The 19,170-nt window shown below is 33.1% G+C and overlaps 1 protein-coding gene across 3 annotated transcripts; it reads left to right on the forward strand.

The window, feature by feature from the left end:
* Positions 1–5,877: 5,877 nt before the first annotated feature.
* Positions 5,878–18,657, forward strand: LOC129801426 (protein shisa-5). Of its 3 annotated transcripts, none has more exons than XM_055846445.1 (3): positions 5,878–6,499; positions 6,570–6,676; positions 17,023–18,657. In XM_055846445.1, exons 1-3 carry the CDS (start codon positions 6,363–6,365, stop codon positions 17,358–17,360), a joined length of 582 nt encoding a protein of 193 aa, XP_055702420.1. In that variant the 5' UTR covers positions 5,878–6,362; the 3' UTR covers positions 17,361–18,657. The 3 variants fall into 3 exon arrangements, with proteins under 3 accessions (XP_055702420.1, XP_055702422.1, XP_055702421.1); XM_055846447.1 differs by having other exon boundaries at positions 6,031–6,107; XM_055846446.1 differs by lacking the exons at positions 5,878–6,499; positions 6,570–6,676 and adding an exon at positions 12,746–12,898.
* The last annotated feature ends 513 nt before the right edge of the window (positions 18,658–19,170 follow it).

The following is a 19,170-nucleotide window of genomic DNA, read 5'->3' on the forward strand; positions in this document are numbered from 1 at the left end:
TTTAAGTCTTTTAAATGCATTTTATTATTCAATAAAATACTTATATAATAATTTTTATTATTTCAACTATTCTAACAAATCTCACTACATATTTTTATCAAGTTTATGAGTGTATTTAGATTTCTAATAATTAATGTAATGCTAAATAATGTGTAAGTATCATTTAAGTATTTGAGAAATATAGTTCCATATCTAACAATGGATATCAAGAACAAATATTAAAAACAACACTTTCTTTAGCATTTTTAGATAGATAATTTTTATTATATTTTTTGATTTTTTTCCTTTCACAGTCATCGTCTATTAATAATAGAATTAATAATAATATCGTCTATTAATAATAAATTAAAAAAAAAATAAATAAAAGGGACAGATAATCCTAACCGGCTTATGTAGGTGAGATTCTTAACGTGAGCTAACTCGGAGTGCATGCAAATTCGATTTAGAGCTGAAATTGTGAGTCGCCATTCAGTTATCTTGAATCAAATTCGTGAAATTATACAAATTTTGTATTTAAACCAAAATATCAAGGATTTGGATGAACTGGCAGAAAAGTGATATATGGGTGAAATGTAGACCAGAATGTTCTCTATAATTTTTCCATAGAACATGATCTCATCGATTACTCAGAAGCCAAGATAAGCGAGGTTTTTTGTTTCTTAACTCGTTTTTTCATCTAGAGTGCCCCAAGTAGTCATTTGTTGAACTTCAACCATATCAAAGAATTGTTGTATTTTGTGGGACTTTCCATTTAAAACCCTATTTTAAGTGTCTTTGTGGAGTAGAGGCAGTCAAATTGGCATCTGAGTGATTTCAAAGCGTTATTATGGGAAAAATCATTTTTTTCACACTTAAACGGCAAAATCGGAGTGATAGCGTAGTCTGAGCGGAAAATGATGTATGGACGAAATGTAGAGACAAATGTGCTCTACAATTATGTTGAAGTAATCATCAAAATCGGTTCAACGACAGTCACACACACACAAGTCGACAAGTCACAAGTCGACATTGAGGTTATGTGATATTGAAATTGGTTTTTCGACTGTGGCGCCCCTGGTGTTGGTCCCACGAAGTTCAAATATTTTAGAAAGTTGTAGCATTTGGTGAGATCTTTCGTTTAAGCCCTCATTCATCAAAATCGGTCACATAGAACCGGAGATATGATTTTTTGAATTTTGTGAACTTTGACCCCTCATATCTCCGGTTCTATTGAAACCACAGCGCGCATACGCACCATTTTGGAAACGTCCTAGACTGGACTACAACATACTAAAATTTCATTAACTTGCACAATGCCGTTTTTGAGAAAAGTGACTTTGAATTTCGATGAATTTTGACGCTATCACAGCGCCACCTATGGTGACTTTTTGAACTTCCATCTGAAAGTGCTCATCGAGACGAAACCAAAAAGGTAAAATTTAGGTCGCTATGTTAATTAGAACCGGAGATAGAGGCAGGTCAATGTTCGAACTTTGACCCCTTATAGCTCGGGTCAGGGGTTATGGATCGACTTAAGGTTTTTTTTGTTTGATATGTATAATCAACGGCTACAACATACTAAAATTTCAGCCCGATTGCATAAGGAATTTTTGAGTTATTTAACTTTTAAGATTTAAAAATTTTCTTTTTAATGATAGCGCCCCTAGCGGTGGTTTTATGAACTTGCGATGTTAGAAGAGGAAGTGGCATTTCACGAGAGCTTTCCAAAAAGCCCTCATTTTTTAAATTATGACAATTAGAACCGGAGTTATGGCCATTTTAAGAAATTTTTTTTGGACCCTTATAGCTCGGGTCAGGGGGGTCAGGGGACCTTAAGTTTGGTATTGATGGAAAGCTCTAAGGCCCAGCTATAACATACTAAAATTTGAGCCCGATCGATACCATAGGGGCGCAGCTATTGAGAAAACTAAAAAGGGGGGTCTTCAAAATGGCGGAAGGAGGGGTGGGGGGTGGGGGGTCAATGCACCATGTTACAATTTTCATACGATATTTAACCTTTGCCGAAAACCGCAAGTCGATATCTTTTTTAGTTTAGGAGCTATTAAGCTCCAAAGAGCGGCCGGACGGCCGGCCGGCCGGACGGCCGGCCGGCCGGCCGGGAACGTAACTTAGCCCCCCATATATTCGTGATCAGGAAGTGGCGAAACACATTTTGGCCAAGTTTGAGCGCGATCGGAGGACATGAAATTTTGTTAGGATTATAGTAGGTGAGATTGTTAAGAATCTCACCTAATATTAATCTATTAGAAGCTAATTCCAAAATATGAATATTCTATCTCCGATTATTCTGTAGTATACTATTTTAATGGGTTATTGTTTAATACTTAATTTTGAGAAATAATATTTTTTACTTACATATTCTAAAATGCAACTATCTAAATCTTGATTATTATTGATAAATAATACGACTTTACGGAATGTTTAAAAATGCTACAACTTTAAATTTAACAAAATATGATTTAAATTTGACAAACAAGAAAAGTTTTGATGAGTATATTTCTTATTCGATCGGAATAAATTTGTTTTTAATTAAAATTAAAATTAAAAAACAAACTCTCGAAAAGAGCTCTACCCAGGGCAGAGCATTCTCATACATTTTCCGTACAAAAATGTGGTATATTTTTTCTTAAGTTTTTTTTTATTTTGGTATAAAACCAAATGCAATCATTTTAGAACTTTTACCAAATGAAAGAGTATCTAATGTTATATTTATTAGCACAAAATTTATAATGATTGCACGAGGATAATAGTTCCTAAAACCTTTAGGAAAAAGACGTAAAATTCGCAATTTTTTGAATTTTTCTGAAAAATTTTCTATCTGTAACACCAGTAAAATTTTAAATTCAATAAAAATATATTCTCTGTATTATGTGGCTACCATTTCGTGTTATATTTATTTTTGAGGGATCTAAAGTATCGATTCATTACCGATTGTGATCGACGTAGTTGGGTTTGCTAATCATTTCAAATAAATCCAAATTTTACCAATTTAATTTAAAATAGTCATGGTTATTGAATTTTGACATTAAATAATTCAAGATGGCGATTTTTCCGGTGATAGGTGTCTAAGGACGAAATATTCAACTGGACTACCTCCAAAACATATTCAAAAATGAACGAAACTGCCAGAGCCAATAAAATTCTCTTTCAGATCCACAAAACAAATCTTAGATTAAATTTGCTAAAAAGTTAGTTTTTTCTATGTTTTCTGACATTTACGAGACCGCAGCGCTCCAGGTGCCAGTTATTCGAACATCATCTGTCCAGAGAATTATCGGGCATGTAAAGGAGAACAAATATTTCCATATTAAGAAATAAATGGATTCAGCAAAATCGGTAAGGCACCCAAGTATCATAAAACGGTAAAAACGGTTTTAACTAGATTCCAGGCACAAAAACAAAATGAAATCAAAATGATAAGTATTTTTGTAAATCATTTGACCCAAGCAATAGAAAAAACAGCATGGAGAACCCAGGGACAAAATCACTGTTACACAGTGTTATCGATTGGGACCGATGCAATCGGGTTTAATATTTCAAAACTTTTCAAATAAATCCTAATTTGGCCAAATTAGTTGAAAATTAGAATTAGGTCTTCTAGGGTGGTTGGTTGAACTATGACCCTTCCCAGCGAGCACCAAATGCTAACCGATTTCAATTCACCTGAAAACAAATGTATTTTCAGCAGAATTCTGCTAACCTTAACACTCGCGAAGCAATGCCAATTCCAATTGGTTAGTACTTTTTGTTCAAAAATTACTGGAATTTTCTGGTAAAGATAGTTAACTAAAGAATTTTTATTTGTAACGGGGAGGGAGACGAAGACCGGAATTCAACAGGGCGCACCGGGTGGATCCCATAATGGTCAAAACATGGAACTACACTGAGAAAAAAAAGAGGGTGCGATTAACTTTTTTTCCTCATAACTTTAACACTTTTTAGGTGTAAAAATATATCAACATTTTTTAATGTTAATTTTACACCTTTTTAAGGGTAAAATTAACATGAAAAAGGGTAACTTTAACCACCAATACACCTAAAAAGTGTAATATTTACATCGATTTTGGATCAATACTGCAGAATAAAATTAACATTTCCGGAATGTTATTTTAACTTTTTCGGATTTCCCTCAGTGTAGTATCCAGGTGAAAAGCTAAAAAAAAATTGTATTGTGGGAACTGCTTTCTCGTAGAGTTCAAGCATTTAAAAAATTAAAATATTCCTTGAGTTTTTTGGAAAAATGGTTTCTCTGAAGTGTCTGCAAATGCTTCAATAGGAAAACCCGGAAATATGATTTTTTTGGGGAGATTTTCTTATTGTTGTAGATGGGAAAGGAGAAAAGACAAGGAATAAGAACAAATTCTGCACTCAGGAGCAACTCAACAAGGTTTTGGAAGTCTATCGTCGCGGTTTCACTTACACTGTTTATCTCCAATTAGAAACTTTCCCTTGTCTCCATTTGGGTTCATTTGTTTCCAATAGAAGCATTTTACGCTCGCGTATTTTTCTTGTATTTAAAAAGTTTTCAAATTATATTTAAAGAACTTTCATTAAACAGTCACATTCTAGAAAGAATCAAGAAGCATATGTAATTCTCTGCAGAAAAAAATTGAACTTAACACTTAAAAATCCAAAGTGGCATTTTATTCCAATTTTAAGTTTGTAGCTTTATAGTAGGAATTCTATTCAATATTACACTAAAGTGATAACACTTATGTATAGAGAATTTAATTAGCTTTCGTTTTGTGGAAAAAAATTCATAACGTTTCTATTATTTAAAAAATTTGGAAAAACCCAAAAAATGAGCGTAGAATACGAAATTGGCGTAAAATGTATGTATGTTTTTATATAGAGTTGGCATCCGAAATGGACATATGAATGGTTTATATTACATAACCTAAAAAATGCTAACATTTTTTGAATTTGTGTCATGATTCTAAAAAATCGCAAAAAATACTTAAAAATGTTAAAAGATTGATTAAAAAATAAATAAAGTCAGACCTAGAATTGCTGTTAAGTGATATTGTGGAGAAAAATAATGTGAAACTTCGCTTTACGCTTTGTTTTTCTTTTTGGAATTCCTGTTGGAATTTCATATATAATTTTCTTTAAAAAAAAAAGCGTCTATGAGAATTTGTAACTTTTACAAGAAAATATATTGATATGAGTCGTAAAATTCTTGTCAAAATGCTAGGAGAAAGGAAAAGCAATAGAAATTGCTTTTTTACTACAAAAATCTGTAAAAATTCACCTTGGCATTTTTTTCAATTTGCAGAAAATTTATATAAAAATGACAAGATAATGAGAAAATATTTAATGGAAAATTAATTTGTGAGTCATAGAACTGTTGTAAAATTCTTATGGATCGAAAAACTATTGAAAAAATGCTTTTTTGTTGATAATATCAGCGCTGGCATTTTATGCCAATTTGGTATTTTACGTGATTTTTTGGCTCGGGTTTTTAAGTGTTAATATTAATGTGTTGAACCTTCTGTCAAAGTTGAAGCGTCTGGAAATGGTTTTAAATTAGGTCATTTACCCTAGGTTGTGCTTCAATTTTGATAATCACAAAAAACTTTGTAAAACCGGTAAAATCACTCCTTCAGGATTTAAAATTGGAGTTCCTCTACTAAAAATTACCAAAAAAATGGTCTTGATGTTGTAAAAAATTGAATAAAAACAACAATTTTGTTAATCGAAGACATCGCGGTTCGACCACTCTAAATGCCTGATTTGTTGGTTTTTGGTCATTTTGCAATTGCATAACATCCGTCTTCTTATAAAATGTTAAGCTAATACAATTGATGAGCCTAATGGGTTAACTCTACAATTCGTTTTATTTGAAAATAAATTTGCTGCTAACTTCATACTATTATGAGTGTCGCTGTGAGTCTGAAAAAGACGGGAAGAAAAAGAAGAAGGAGATTATAGGAATTCCGAGAAATGATGATAAAGTCGGCATAATTAGTTTAGTGGCTGGATTTGCAGTGCAGTTTCTCTTCAGCAATTCCAACAATCAATTGAATCTCTAATTCAACGCCCCTGATTAGATATTTTTGTGTGAATCTCAGAGGAACAATACTCACAGCATCTCCAGCCTTTGTCAGGTTAGTTCACCTTGATTCTTGATTTTGGCTGCCACTGCCACACACAATTACAAAAATAAAAACAGGTGGTAATTCGGGAGAAGGTATTTGTTATTTCGTGATTCATGTCTTGGTCCGATGACGTAGTGGGGAATTTAATTTAATGGCCTGAATTGCCCCGCATAAGATCAACATTGGCATCCTCTTCGTATCACTCTCAAGCACAGATTTAGTACTTCTTCGCTTGCGATACTGTCGAGATTTATTTTCTGTGCAATGGGGTTCTCTTCGGGCTTTGATGATGACTTCTATCATCCTTACCATTCCCACGAGGATACCTTTGATTCTTTCGATGATGACCACTTTAAACTTGACCACGATCATCATGACGACAGTGACGATAGTTCCTTCCCGTAAATTAATAAAATTCCTATTTAAAAAAGAAAAACCGTGCTTAATAAAAAATATATTCCATCTTTTCAGGATGGATATTTTTATTCCGATTGTGGTGTGCTTCGTAATCTTCTTGCTGTGCACTATTTGTGGAGTGTGCTGCCGGAAGAAGCGCAATGCTGGAGCTGTATTTTCATGTAAGTACTAAGTCACAAAAAAATATATATATCAGATTGCATTCATCGTTCCTCGTTTGAGAGAGATAGTGTTATCACAGGGTTCGATAACTGAGCTTGAAAAATTGTCCATAATACTTTGTGAAAGACTATCTATTGAGTAGTGTTATAGAGTTTCCACCTGAGACAGTCACAATGTCTCCCTTCACTGCATTCCTCATTGCTGGATTAATCCTTCTTTTCATCCCTTTGATTTGTTTCCTTGTATATATTTGCCTCCGTGCCTACAAGTTAAGGCACCAACAGAGAACATTCTACGGATGTGAGTATTCCCAAGAAATTGTGATGTGATTTACTTCTTTCCTCTTTTTGATCTCAAAAACTCAGCATAGATGGAATTTTTGAGCTCTTTTGTGACTAATTCGCGATATTCCCAGACTTCCCAGACGTCTGGTACTGACGCATCGCTAACACACTTTCCTTACAACCTCGGATAATTTAAAACTTTTACTTTTTCATTTTATGTAAACATAAACAGAATTGAATATTGTTTTGTTATTTTTACAAAAATCAACAATCAACACACAAAAAAGCGATTCACATGTTAAATGTATTTAAAACATTTTAACTGCTCGAACTCCAAGAGAGAGCAGTTTTCACAATCCAAATTTTTTTTCAACTCCTCTCCATCCTGGCCGCTAAACGGTAAGAGATACTGACTTCCGGTTTTCCGCGACCCCCCCCCCCCTCCCCACAAGTCAACATTTTCTAGCGAACTAACTTACCCGAATCACACCCAACCCCTTTCATCCCCTCCAAAAACATGATTTCTTGAAAAAAAGAGGTTTTTTAACATTGCAAAAAATTTACCCTAGCCATTTCAATGATTTTCGGATATGTTTTTTTTTGCAAGATTCCTAGGCTGGGTGCTTAACCCTTTAACGACGAGACAGTTTTCGCGGACCGAAAATCAACAATAAATATGAAACCGATAAGCAAGATCAGTGAAAGGTCTTAAATCTATCCTTAGAAAATTCAACAAAGTCTAATTTGATGTATTTTTTGGCTCTAGGAACGACAGGGACAAAGAATAGCCCAAAAATTTAAGTAATTTTTCTAACGATACCAATTAATGATAATTTTCACTCTAATGAACCATATTATGTTTGAATATTGTAGTTTCTTTTCCCAAAACGGTTTTGCATAAAAAAAATTGGAAGTATAAAAAATAATTAAAATTAATTTTCATTATGAGAAAATAAAAATTCGTCATTTTTGACCTTGAAAATTTACTATATAGCAAATAGCTGGAGACCAGCACGGTGCAACAGTGATTTTGTCTCTATATTCTTTTGGAATTTCTTTCTATTTATTAGGTCCAACGTCCGACGAATAATCAATTTCCAAAAATACTTATATTGTTTTGTAGACTCCATTTTTTTTAAAATTAAACACTCAAAATTGCTTTTGTGCTTTCTTTATTCTCGTCCTCACTCTTAGTCGTCCAGTCCAAGTCTGTCTGTCTGTCGCTCGTGTTCGTCCGTCCTGGTCCTGAGTCCTCGTCCGTCGTGGAGCGCCGCCTCGCGGAAACTCCGTCAAATCGTTAGTTTGAATGTTATGTTGGTTGGATCAGGTCTACAGTTTTTTTTTTAGTAATTGCTTTTGAGTTCACGGTCTTGGAAACATCTTATGAAAAAAATATTACCAACGCTGATAAGGAAGCAAAAATTTGCACCCAGCGCGGTCTAATAAAGTGCTAGTGGCCAACCTCCAGAGGAAAACGGTTGAAAATAAATTCGTAGCTTCGTAAGAATTTTACGCCTTGAAGACAGGCAAACTCATTTTTACTCTTTTAAGGTACTTAGCCGACTATAATGCCCACCGCAGAATAACTTTTGTTTTGTAAACATGTTTTTGACATTTCAATATGAGTGAGTGAGATCTAGATCTAGTCATCTCACTCATTCTCATGGGAAATTTTGAAAACATGTTTACAAACAAAGGTTATTGTGCACTGGTCATAATGCCCAACGCACAATAACTTTTGTTTAGTACACATGTTTTTGACATTTTAATGAGAGAGAGTGAGATCTAGAGCTAGTCATCTCGCTCTCTCTCATAGGAAATTTTGAAAACATATTTACTAAACAAAAGTTATTGTGCGCTGGGCATAATGCCCAACGTACAACAACTTTTGTTTGTAAACCTGTTTTCAAATTTTCCTATGAGAGTAAGCGAGATACCTAGATCTAGATCTCACTCACTCTCATTGAAATGTCAAAAACATGTTTACTAAACAAAAGTTATTGTGCGATTGGCATAACTCCGATTGTGCTGAGTTCAGTTGTCTCAAATACGTAAATAAAATGTCAATATTTGAGAAATTATGAAGGTTTTTTCTATTTGGCTGAGTGCTCAATTTTGCTTCGATGTCTCCCGCTGGCGTATGAGTTGCTCGCATGAATTTTATCTTAAATGCAAATGTGTTATTTTGGTGCCGAATGCCCGGATTTTTCTCAGGGAATTTGGTGGGTCGCCTAAGGGATTGCTTCGTGAATATTTCGCGTCACAACAATATTACGTAGAAGCTACAAAAATAGTGAAATGTTTTATTTAACCAATATTAACGATTTAACACTGTAAAAAAGCATAATCCATAGTGTCAAACAATTGTCTTCTAAAAAAATACCCACGAAGACGAAAGAAAACATATATTTCAAGATTGTAAATTTGTTTATAGTTATCACTACACTGGGCACTCAATGGGTCAAGTGGTAGAGCACTCGCTCTATGATGCAAGTGTCCCGGGTTCGAATCCCCTTTAGGTCACCAGGAATTTTTCTGGCGTTAAAGATGTTCGGATTGCATCCTGTGAGCTTCACTGCACTTGATTCCACGGGCATGGGACTGACAACTTCATCCCGTACAAGAAAAAATAATAATGCATGTCTAGAAATCCCCTTGCGGGAAGGCCTTGTTCCTTCATGGATGTTGTGCCAGCATTATTATTATTATTATAATGGTTCAAGACTGAAATATTTAAGTAAAGTATTTGAATGTTAAATAATATTCTGCAATTAAGCCTTCTAAGCTGAAAGGTCATAGGGTTGAGTAAGTACTTTTGGCCACTTTAAGGTTTCATGTGCTTGTAATTTTTATAATCTTTATTTAAATAAAATAAAATTTTGTACAAAGATACCTTAAAGCCGTTTCTTCCTAATAATCCAAGAGAATTCCCCAATTTTTTTGGATATTTTAGTGAAAAATGCATTTTATGCAACTATGCATGTTTCGGTACTTTTGGCCACTTTGTAAGCACTTTTGGCCATTGTGTGTAAGCACGGCCACTTGTTTCCAATAGAATTTTAATAAAATAACAGAAGAAATAGCTTTCGAAAACTTTCACAAATACACAACACAAGTCCTATTCTTACAACAAATTTTATGTGATTATTAGAGTATTTTAAATGACTTTTTGCACATTTTCTATTTGATGTAAAAATCAGTCAAAAATCACGATTGTTTTTACTGAAATCCGCGAGGTGCGCCACGTGTAAAATGTATGGGAAAATAAATGGCCAAAAGTACTTACACAGCCGAAAAAAGTAAGCTCTTTTAGCCACATCCGATTTTCATTTAATTTCTTTGAAAATCTTATTAAGGATGATATCACAATAAAATTTAGTTTATTAAAAAATGGACTTTAATTGAATAACATCAAATATTTTCATCAAAAATATGAAATAATGCAAAACAATTTCTCTTAACATTAACAAGTTTCTTAAGAATACCATGTTTTTTTTAAATGATTGTTTACCTTGCCGAGAATTTCTTTCAATAACTTGAAATTAATCAAGTCGATACAAAATCAAATATGGTTTTCTGATTTGTTAGATTAGAGGTCATGAAATAAGACCCATTTTCCTGTTCTAAATAAGCTCATAATTGCCTTACAATATGATTTTACTTTAGGTGGCCAAAAGTGTTTACATTTCCAAAAGGGCTGACTCTACTCTACATAATTTTATGATTGTAAGTCTTTAAAAAATATTAAATGCCTCTATTTACACCATTAGCTCGCATTCCGTATTCCATTGCACCTTTTTAAAATTAAAATTTAAAAAATTTGAAATATTTACTTCACGCTTTCAGTGACCCCTCACTAAACTCATTTTCTTAAGAATTTTGAAGATAAAAAAATTAAAAATTGAGGTAGAGCTTCCATTATTGAGCTTGCATTTTTTTATTATTTAAATAAATGTGACAAAAAACACTATTAAAGTTATTTTATTAAAGTTTAATCTAGTAAGCACTATACAAAATTTTTAAATAATTTTCTGAGTTCCCGAATTCTTTAAAGTCGAAAAGTAAAAAAAAATAAATATCTCAAATGGGTCCTGGTCAAATTTTCGAACACCAAAATCCCGAAAGGCAAAATCCTGAACGCCAAAATCCCGAAAGCCAAAATCCCGAATTCTTAAAAGTGTCACAGCTACTCCCACGATTGCACCCCTGGAGGCAAAGGGAAATTTTCTGTGTCTTGGGAAATTATTCTATACATTTTCCTCCATATAATTTCATCCCTTTCAGAATTTTGAAAATTCGGGATTTTGGCTGCCACCGATCTCAAATATACCGGCTCTTCCCTACTAGATTCCAAAACTCTCAGTCGATTTTGAGAAAATTTATGTTTTCTTTTCAATTCTATAAACTAGCTGATATTCTGAACTGAGATTTGTTTTTTCAATGAAAAGTCAATATCAACAAATTTGTTTACAATAACGTCATAATTTGTACATTTTATTTATATAAAATACAGCATGATGAACATTGATAAAAAAATGAGTGGCGTTTGCAAAAATTCTTCACTGGATGCTTGATATCGTATATTTGATGATATACTCTGCGAGTTACTTTTGTAGGAAGAGTTTACTCATTCGCTTCTACAATGTAAAATCGAATTTTAAGGGATTACATCAGAATCAGGCACATAAAATCGAGCACTCAGCGAAATACCTTTAAATTTGTTTTTACTTCTGTCCTTACATCACAAACAGATTACTTATAAAAACGCTTAGCCAATTTAATTACCCATTATGCTTGTTATGCTTATCTTATGAATACTCCTACCGTTTTTCTAACTTTTTCTTCATCTTTTGTTGCCATTAATACTAATGTTTTATTTTGTGTATAAATATCAATTTATAAAATTAATTACATCGGAAAGAAATATTCTCATAAACAACCATCTAAGAGTATTTTTTCGACAGATCTCGATTTAACGATTATGTCGTGATCGCTAACCTGTCCATATGCCAATCTTTCGTTTTCAATCGAGATAATAATGTATGTGTGGGAATTTTTCTATTTATCACAACCAAAAACACGATTAGATAGCAGAGAGAGCACAGCTATGAATTGAAGGCACAGAATTACCTGGCAACCTTTCAAATATTCAGTAGATAGTCGCAGTCAGTGTTTCACGAATTCGACTCTTCAAGTTACTCTTAGGTGCTCAAAAACTTATCAATTTTGCCAATATTTAGTACAAAGCTGTTGAATATAGTTCATAGAAAATGGAGTGGTGGGCTTGGATGTTAATAACATTAGCCATTATTCTGATTTGCTCTGGAGTTTGTGAAGGAGGAAGACGGTATCACAGTCGTGGCGCAATTATTCATCCAAGTGAGTGGAATATTTTTTATCACAATAGCACTTGAAATTTTATGAAAGTAAATTAACGGACAAAATTTAAGGAAATTTGTAGGATATTGTGCGATGTCTTTCTGTGATAGAAGATATTTTTCAAACTTTCTTAAAAATTAACAGTCGTATTTTATCTTATCAATTTGACGGTCATTTGTAAGAAGCAAAATTTGCGATGATTCATCAATGAGTGTTATGACGTTAATTATAGAATGTGTCTCAATCTCATCCATTATTGCTTCTAAGGCGAGATTAAAATGTGGTTAAATACGATAAGATAAGGGCAAAATGCTAAAGGAAAAAAAATAATGAACAATTTCTCTTCTTCCTGTCCCCATATTTCGTGTAAAGAATACGGCGCCAATTTTGATGATTTCTTGTTAGTTTCTTTCGTGTCGTGTTTGGTGATGGAGGATTGGGTTGTTCTAGCTCCAGTTATCGTAACATGTTGCTTCATTCTTTGCATTATTTTTACAATAGTTGGTCTATTTGTCGGTCAACACTATGCCAATAAAAGGAGGAGAACTCTAAGTGAACGTTAGTTAATTCTTATTTCACACAAATAAAACATTAGCTATTTCTAGTATTTGCTCAACAATTCATCCCCCAAATTGTTATCAAAGAAAATTACATATAGAGAAACTTGAAACAAGTGTTCATCAAAAATTCTTTTACTTGAAAGTACTTGATGAACTGACTCAATTTTTGATAGCATCACTAAATGAGTCACAGTTAGGGGAAGTTTCCTGTATCAGGCAAACATCCCTAAAATCTTCATTAATTTCGCAACTGACGTCTCTATAAATCTGTAATCTTGCAAAAAAAAAAGAATACGATGTGAGTGTCGTGAAATCACTGATAAAATTCTCCATGTCATATAAATTACAAGATTAGATAGGGAAACTCGTTATATTGAAGGATTTTGAAATGTTTCAGTCACAAATTTATCTGTCGTGAGGAAATTTCTTTAGAGAAAAGTACTTTTACTTATTCTTTAGTTCTACTTTACTGTGACACAAAATATGGAGGCGTGGCTGTTGATGGTTGGAATTTCAATATCTCTGATAATACTCTTCCTATTCTTCGTCATTCTATATTACGCCCTCAGCAGAAGACGCAGTTGTAATTAAATTTGATTTTTATAAAATTTTATACATTTACAAAAGAAAAACTTCTGGTACAGTTCGCATAACAGCAACGTTTTACTAAAGCGTAGATGCGATATAAAATACACTTTATCGTAATGAGCTTTCCAAACATTATGATAATAAAAAAACGTCCGATTAGATAGTACAGGTTCACTTGAAAATTTGGGATTCCCTGAATTTTTTTTGAAGCGAATAAATCAGTGAAGTTTGTGATTTTCATATGATATATTTTAATTTAATTTTTTATTAAATGGATGCATGGTGGATTTGTTTAATTATCGTGGGAAGTGTTCTTATTCTATGTGTTTCAATTATTTTAATTAAAAAGTGTTGTAAAGGAAAAAATAAAACTAAATATCACTGTTAGTTAATATTCTGATATATAATATATGAAACAATTGCAAAGTTAAATGAGTTTATTTAAGTATGATTATTGTAATGTTAGATTAGTGGTGAAGCAAGAAAGATTATGCAGAATTTTTGATGCTATGTATAACAATCTGAATTGATTTTATTAAATAACTACTCATCAAAAAGTACATCGAAAATCCATCTTTTAGAACAAAGTGTACAAAATCTTAAACTTACGATCTTAACTTAACTTTTTTTACTTAATGAAACCGTGAGGGATCTCAGTGGCGAAATATAGGCAAGACCGGCAAGAGACCGTTGGCTTTTGGGCGGATAGATCCCCGTCTTGACTCACAGCTGTGAGTTCAAGCTCCTTCCGGTGCAAAAGTCGGATTGTCCGTTTTATAGAATTTTGACGATAAAATCGTAATGCACCGCCTTCGCCAACAACTTCGGGAGTACGGAAGGAGCATCCACATTATGAGAAGGTGCTCTCGGATGGTCTGCAATGGACTTAGCAGATTATTTTACTAAGTGAAATACTTAACGACATTACAGGATTTATTTTTAGTAAATCGAATTAAACTCTTTGCCCGTCAGAATATTAGCATTCAATTGATTCTCTTCTAGCCCATTTCACTTTATATTCTTTCGAGAACATGTCTACTCGCCGACTCTATCGCAGTTATGTTAATCAAGCTCGAAAAGATAATTACTAATTCTTAATTTATTTTAATCAACTTATAGGGTTGATTAAAACTCAAAGAATCTTTATTATATGATTCTTGAAATCTATTGAAACTGATATATTTTGTCAAATTGGTTGATAAATATGATTTCTTAAACCTTTTAATTTTTTAAGCCAAAATCCCAAAAAAGCACAGAAGATGTGTGGAATAATTTCTCAAAACATGAAAAATTTTCTTTTGCCTCCAGTTAATGTGGAAGCAAACGAGGGAATAGCTATGATACTTTTACATTCAATTGATTGTGAACGAATAGGTAAAACCTAAAAAACGATGACATGTAAATCGAAAAAAAAAACTTTGCGGTGTGCTTGGACATATCTCGTATAATTCTTTTCAAGGACGAGTTGGACCGATCTAAACTAAACAAACGTGTACATTGTACAACTAACTTTTAGTGCATAGTATTATAGTTAATTAAGCATTCTGTAAATTTCGAAGGTTTTGTCACTCCTTGTTACTGCTCGAACTCCACAGACAGAAGTCCATTAGATCATGTAATTTTAGACCATTACATTTTTTATTCGGTTATTCGAAGTCACGAGCCTAAGTCAAGAGACCTACACCCACCTGTGTGCATTAAAAGAGGACTTTTAACCCTGAATTATCGAAATTTAGCCACATTTGCCCAAAAAGGCCATGAAAACCTTAGACGAAAGGATTCATATGCTAGCAAAGTCATGAAGATTAATTACTGGATGCGATATTAGGTGAGATTCTTAACAATCTCACCTACTATAGTCCTAACAAAATCTCATATATCTATACCTATCAAACAAAAAAAATACTTAAGTCGATCCATAACCCCTGACCCAAGCTATAAGGGGTCAAAGTTCTAATATTGACCGGCCTCTATCTCCGGTTCTAATTAACATTTTGAGCTCAATTTCGGGTTTTTGGTTTCGTCTCGATGAGCACTTTCAGATGGAAGTTCAAAAAGTCACCACAGGTGGCGCTGAGATAGCGTCAAAATTCATCAAAATTCAAATTCATTTTTCTCAAAAATTCCTTTGTGCAAGTTAATCAAATTCTAGAGTGTTATAGTTCAGTCTAGGACATTTCCAAAATGGGGCGTAAGTGCGCTGTGGTTTCAATAGAACCGGATATATAAAGGGTCAAAGTTCACGAAATTCAAAAAATTCATATCTCCGGTTCTATTTGACCGATTTTGATGAGTGAGGACTCAAACGAAATATCTCATAAAATGCTATAACTTTCTAGAACAGAGATGTGCAAGAACCGTTGAAATCGAATAAACGTCAAAATAAGTTTGCTCAAGTAGCGTTTTGACCATTGACGAACAAGCTTTATTTGACGTTTTTTCGGTTTCAAACGGTTCTTGCACACCTCTGTTCTAGAACATTTGAACTTCGTGGGGCCAACACCAGGGGCGCCACAGTCGAAAAACCTTTTTCAATATCACATAACCTCAATTATCTCGACTGTCTCTGAACCGATTTTGATAATTACTTCGAAATAATTGTAGAGGACATTTATCTCTACATTTCGTCCATACATCATTTTTCGATCAGATAACACTATCTCTCCGATTTTGCTGTTTATATGTGAAAAAAATTGACTTTTCCTATAATAATGCTTTGAAACCACCCAGATGCCAATTTTACTGCTCCTACTCAACCAAGACACTTAAAATAGGGTTTCAAATGGAAAGTCTCACAAAATACAACAATTCTTTGATATAGTTGAAGTTCATCAAATGAACACTTGGGGCGCTCTGGTCGAAAAAACGAGTTCAGAAACAAATAACCTCGAATATCTCGTTTTCTGAGTAATCAATGAGATCTATTTAATGAAAAAATTATAGATAACATTCTGATCTACATTTCACACATATATCACTTTTCTGTCACTACATCCAAATCTTTGATATTTTGGTTTAAATGCAAAATTTGTATAATTTCACGAATTTGATTCAAAATAACTGAATGGCGTCCCCCAACTTTAGCTCTAAATCGAATTTGCATACATTCCGAGTTACCTCACATTAAGAATCTCACCTACAATAAGCTGATCTAGGCTTATCACTAATTTTTCATGAAAAACACCGAAGGAAAACCTCTTGCACTTCACCACAAATCACTAGACTGCTATTGATCTGCTAGACAATTGATCTGTTATAGTTTTTGTAAGACTCTTTTCACACTAAGTTTTTACAACGCAATTTAAATTCAAATTATACCTGAAATTTAGCAATCTTTGTGTTAAAATGAATTAAAATGAATAAATATTTAAAAGCAAAATGAATTCATTAACAATTCGAAGATTACATACATAATTTTAATTAATTTATTTGCATGGCTGAAATTACACTCAAAGTGGTCGAAATTAGAAGCTGGCCGAAATTTGGCACACTTTCCCTATTTCTATAATTTATGTATTTATTATTTTCTTGCAGCTCCAGTTATTGTGACCTCATCGACTCACACAACGGCCACTGGACCCTATCCAGTGACTGTGGCTGTTCCTGCGGCCACTATACAACAATCTGCTGCCCCTTACGGGCAGCCCGGTGTATATCCTATGCCTCAGCCGCAATCTAGCGGATACCCAGCTCCCTATCCACCCGCTCAGACTCAGCAATCGGCCCCCTATCCACCGGTATCAGGTGCCGGAGGAAGTATGCCAATGCCTCAGAATTCCACAACGATGAATCCACCATCGTACGATCAAGTGGTAAGCAATGATGCCTATCAGAAACAAGCTCCATACAATCCCAGCTATGGCGGTAATTAAGGGGTTAGAGTTATATAAATTCACAGGTGAGAAAGTGGGTGTATTTTTTGAATGTGCTCACCAAAGTGATTTAAATGATAAATCAATGGCTTAAAGTTGTTTCAATGGTATTTCTCTGCATTTTTCCCACAACCTGTGTGACTCCCAAAGTGTCCATAAAATAATAATAATATTTAATGTTTAATTCTTCCTGTTGCAAATAAAAAAAACAAAACAAAACAATGAGATTACCTTAAAAATGTCTTCAAATATATATGAACTATCTTTTTCTTAAAGCTCTAAAATTCTCCTAAATGCAAAAGTGTCAGTTTCATAAAAGAGTGTATTTTGATGAACGGAATTTACAGAGATAAACTATTTTGTATTGAAGTTTCTTACATAATAAAACAAAAGAACAGAATAAGAAATGATAGGGTGTTAGTGATTTTGATAACAACACCCTCCTAAAGAGTGATAATTTATTTTTTACTTACCATTTTTTCTACATTTAAACATAAGAAGTTCAAATGTATAGAAATGTATTTGGTACTGAAAATATTCTGAGAATTAAATGATTTTTTTTTAGTTTATCTAGAATTTATAAAATTCCAATCAAATAATAACTACACGTGTGTAGCATTTTATTGGCATTTCTGAGGCTCTAGGATAATTTGAATTTTTGAAAACTTGATGCCTTGTATGAGACTTGAGAGCCTCAATTAAAAATTAAAAAAAATATATATAGGGTAAGTGTGTTAAATACCGGCCAGCTTGCAATTCCGGCCACCTTTTTTGTTCCTCGAATTTTCATGAATTTTTAGTTTTTACATACTCCAGAGAATATACAATGCAAAAGAATAACAGAAATGTCGCTTCGAGAAACGAGATGACGTGAAAAAGACATTTGAAGAATTCCGGAATGGCAAGGAACTATGAGAATAAAGGTGGCCGAAATAGGGCACCAAAGCTATGTCTACATTTTTATTCATTTTAAAATGTATTAAGAGTGATTATAGAGAAAATAAAGACGATAAAGTAGAAGGAATGAAAAAAATCAATTTCTATTAAATATATTACATTTCAAACTTGAGACTTTGGTGCTTGCATGCAACTATGCCGAAATTTGGCACACTTACCCTATTCGTGAAAATTGAAATGTTTGTGAAAAATTAGAGAGAAAAAAACACAAATATTTTAGCCATAAGTTATTGAATTTAGTCAGTTTAAGTTTAAAGATTTATAGATCGATTCCTTTTTAGGAAAAGAGAAAAATATGTACTTCGAGAGAATTTAAGCAAATAAATATTTAAGTGAAAAATCCTCTTTTATTCCATCTTTTTTTTTTATTGAATTCATGATACATTTCATTATAGAGAATTGTATTCGCTAGCTTACGACAAAATTCCAATAAGAGATAAATTTTCAATGACTTTCTTCCTGTGGTCCATTAATTTATCATCTAATATATCAATGCATATTATTTATCGTCTGTCTCTCAATTGAGATGACACGTACATAATGTAGCTAAATAAATAGCAAATTTTCTTACTACTAACAATAAATTATTTCTCACTATTATGCAACCTACTTCCTGTCCATCATTCATCAATTAGTATTTCACTTGCGTATTTTCAATTAGATTTTATTGATTGGTATTCCTCAGACATTCACATTTCTTCATATTCCCACTACAATGAAGATCTTTTTTTTTGGTTTTTGATTCAACTCTGAATTTGATTATTGGATTTTTTTCTTTAGGGCTTATGGCACATCAATGCAATTTTGCCACAGACAATTTACATAAGTTGTTTCATTAATATCAAATAGAGGA

The sequence above is a fragment of the Phlebotomus papatasi genome, chromosome 2 (genome assembly GCF_024763615.1).
Source record: "Phlebotomus papatasi isolate M1 chromosome 2, Ppap_2.1, whole genome shotgun sequence".
NCBI lineage: Eukaryota > Metazoa > Arthropoda > Insecta > Diptera > Psychodidae > Phlebotomus > Phlebotomus papatasi.

What these genes read in the sequence shown, in the direction of transcription:
- LOC129801426 (XM_055846445.1), top strand. Translation starts at nt 6,363, where the DNA reads ATGGGGTTCTCTTCGGGCTTTGATGATGACTTCTATCATCCTTACCAT. An exon ending in AGTGACGATAGTTCCTTCCC is followed by an intron (nt 6,500 to 6,569) that starts GTAAATTAATAA and finishes CCATCTTTTCAG; the next exon opens with GATGGATATTTTTATTCCGA. An exon ending in TGCTGGAGCTGTATTTTCAT is followed by an intron (nt 6,677 to 17,022) that starts GTAAGTACTAAG and finishes ATTTTCTTGCAG; the next exon opens with CTCCAGTTATTGTGACCTCA.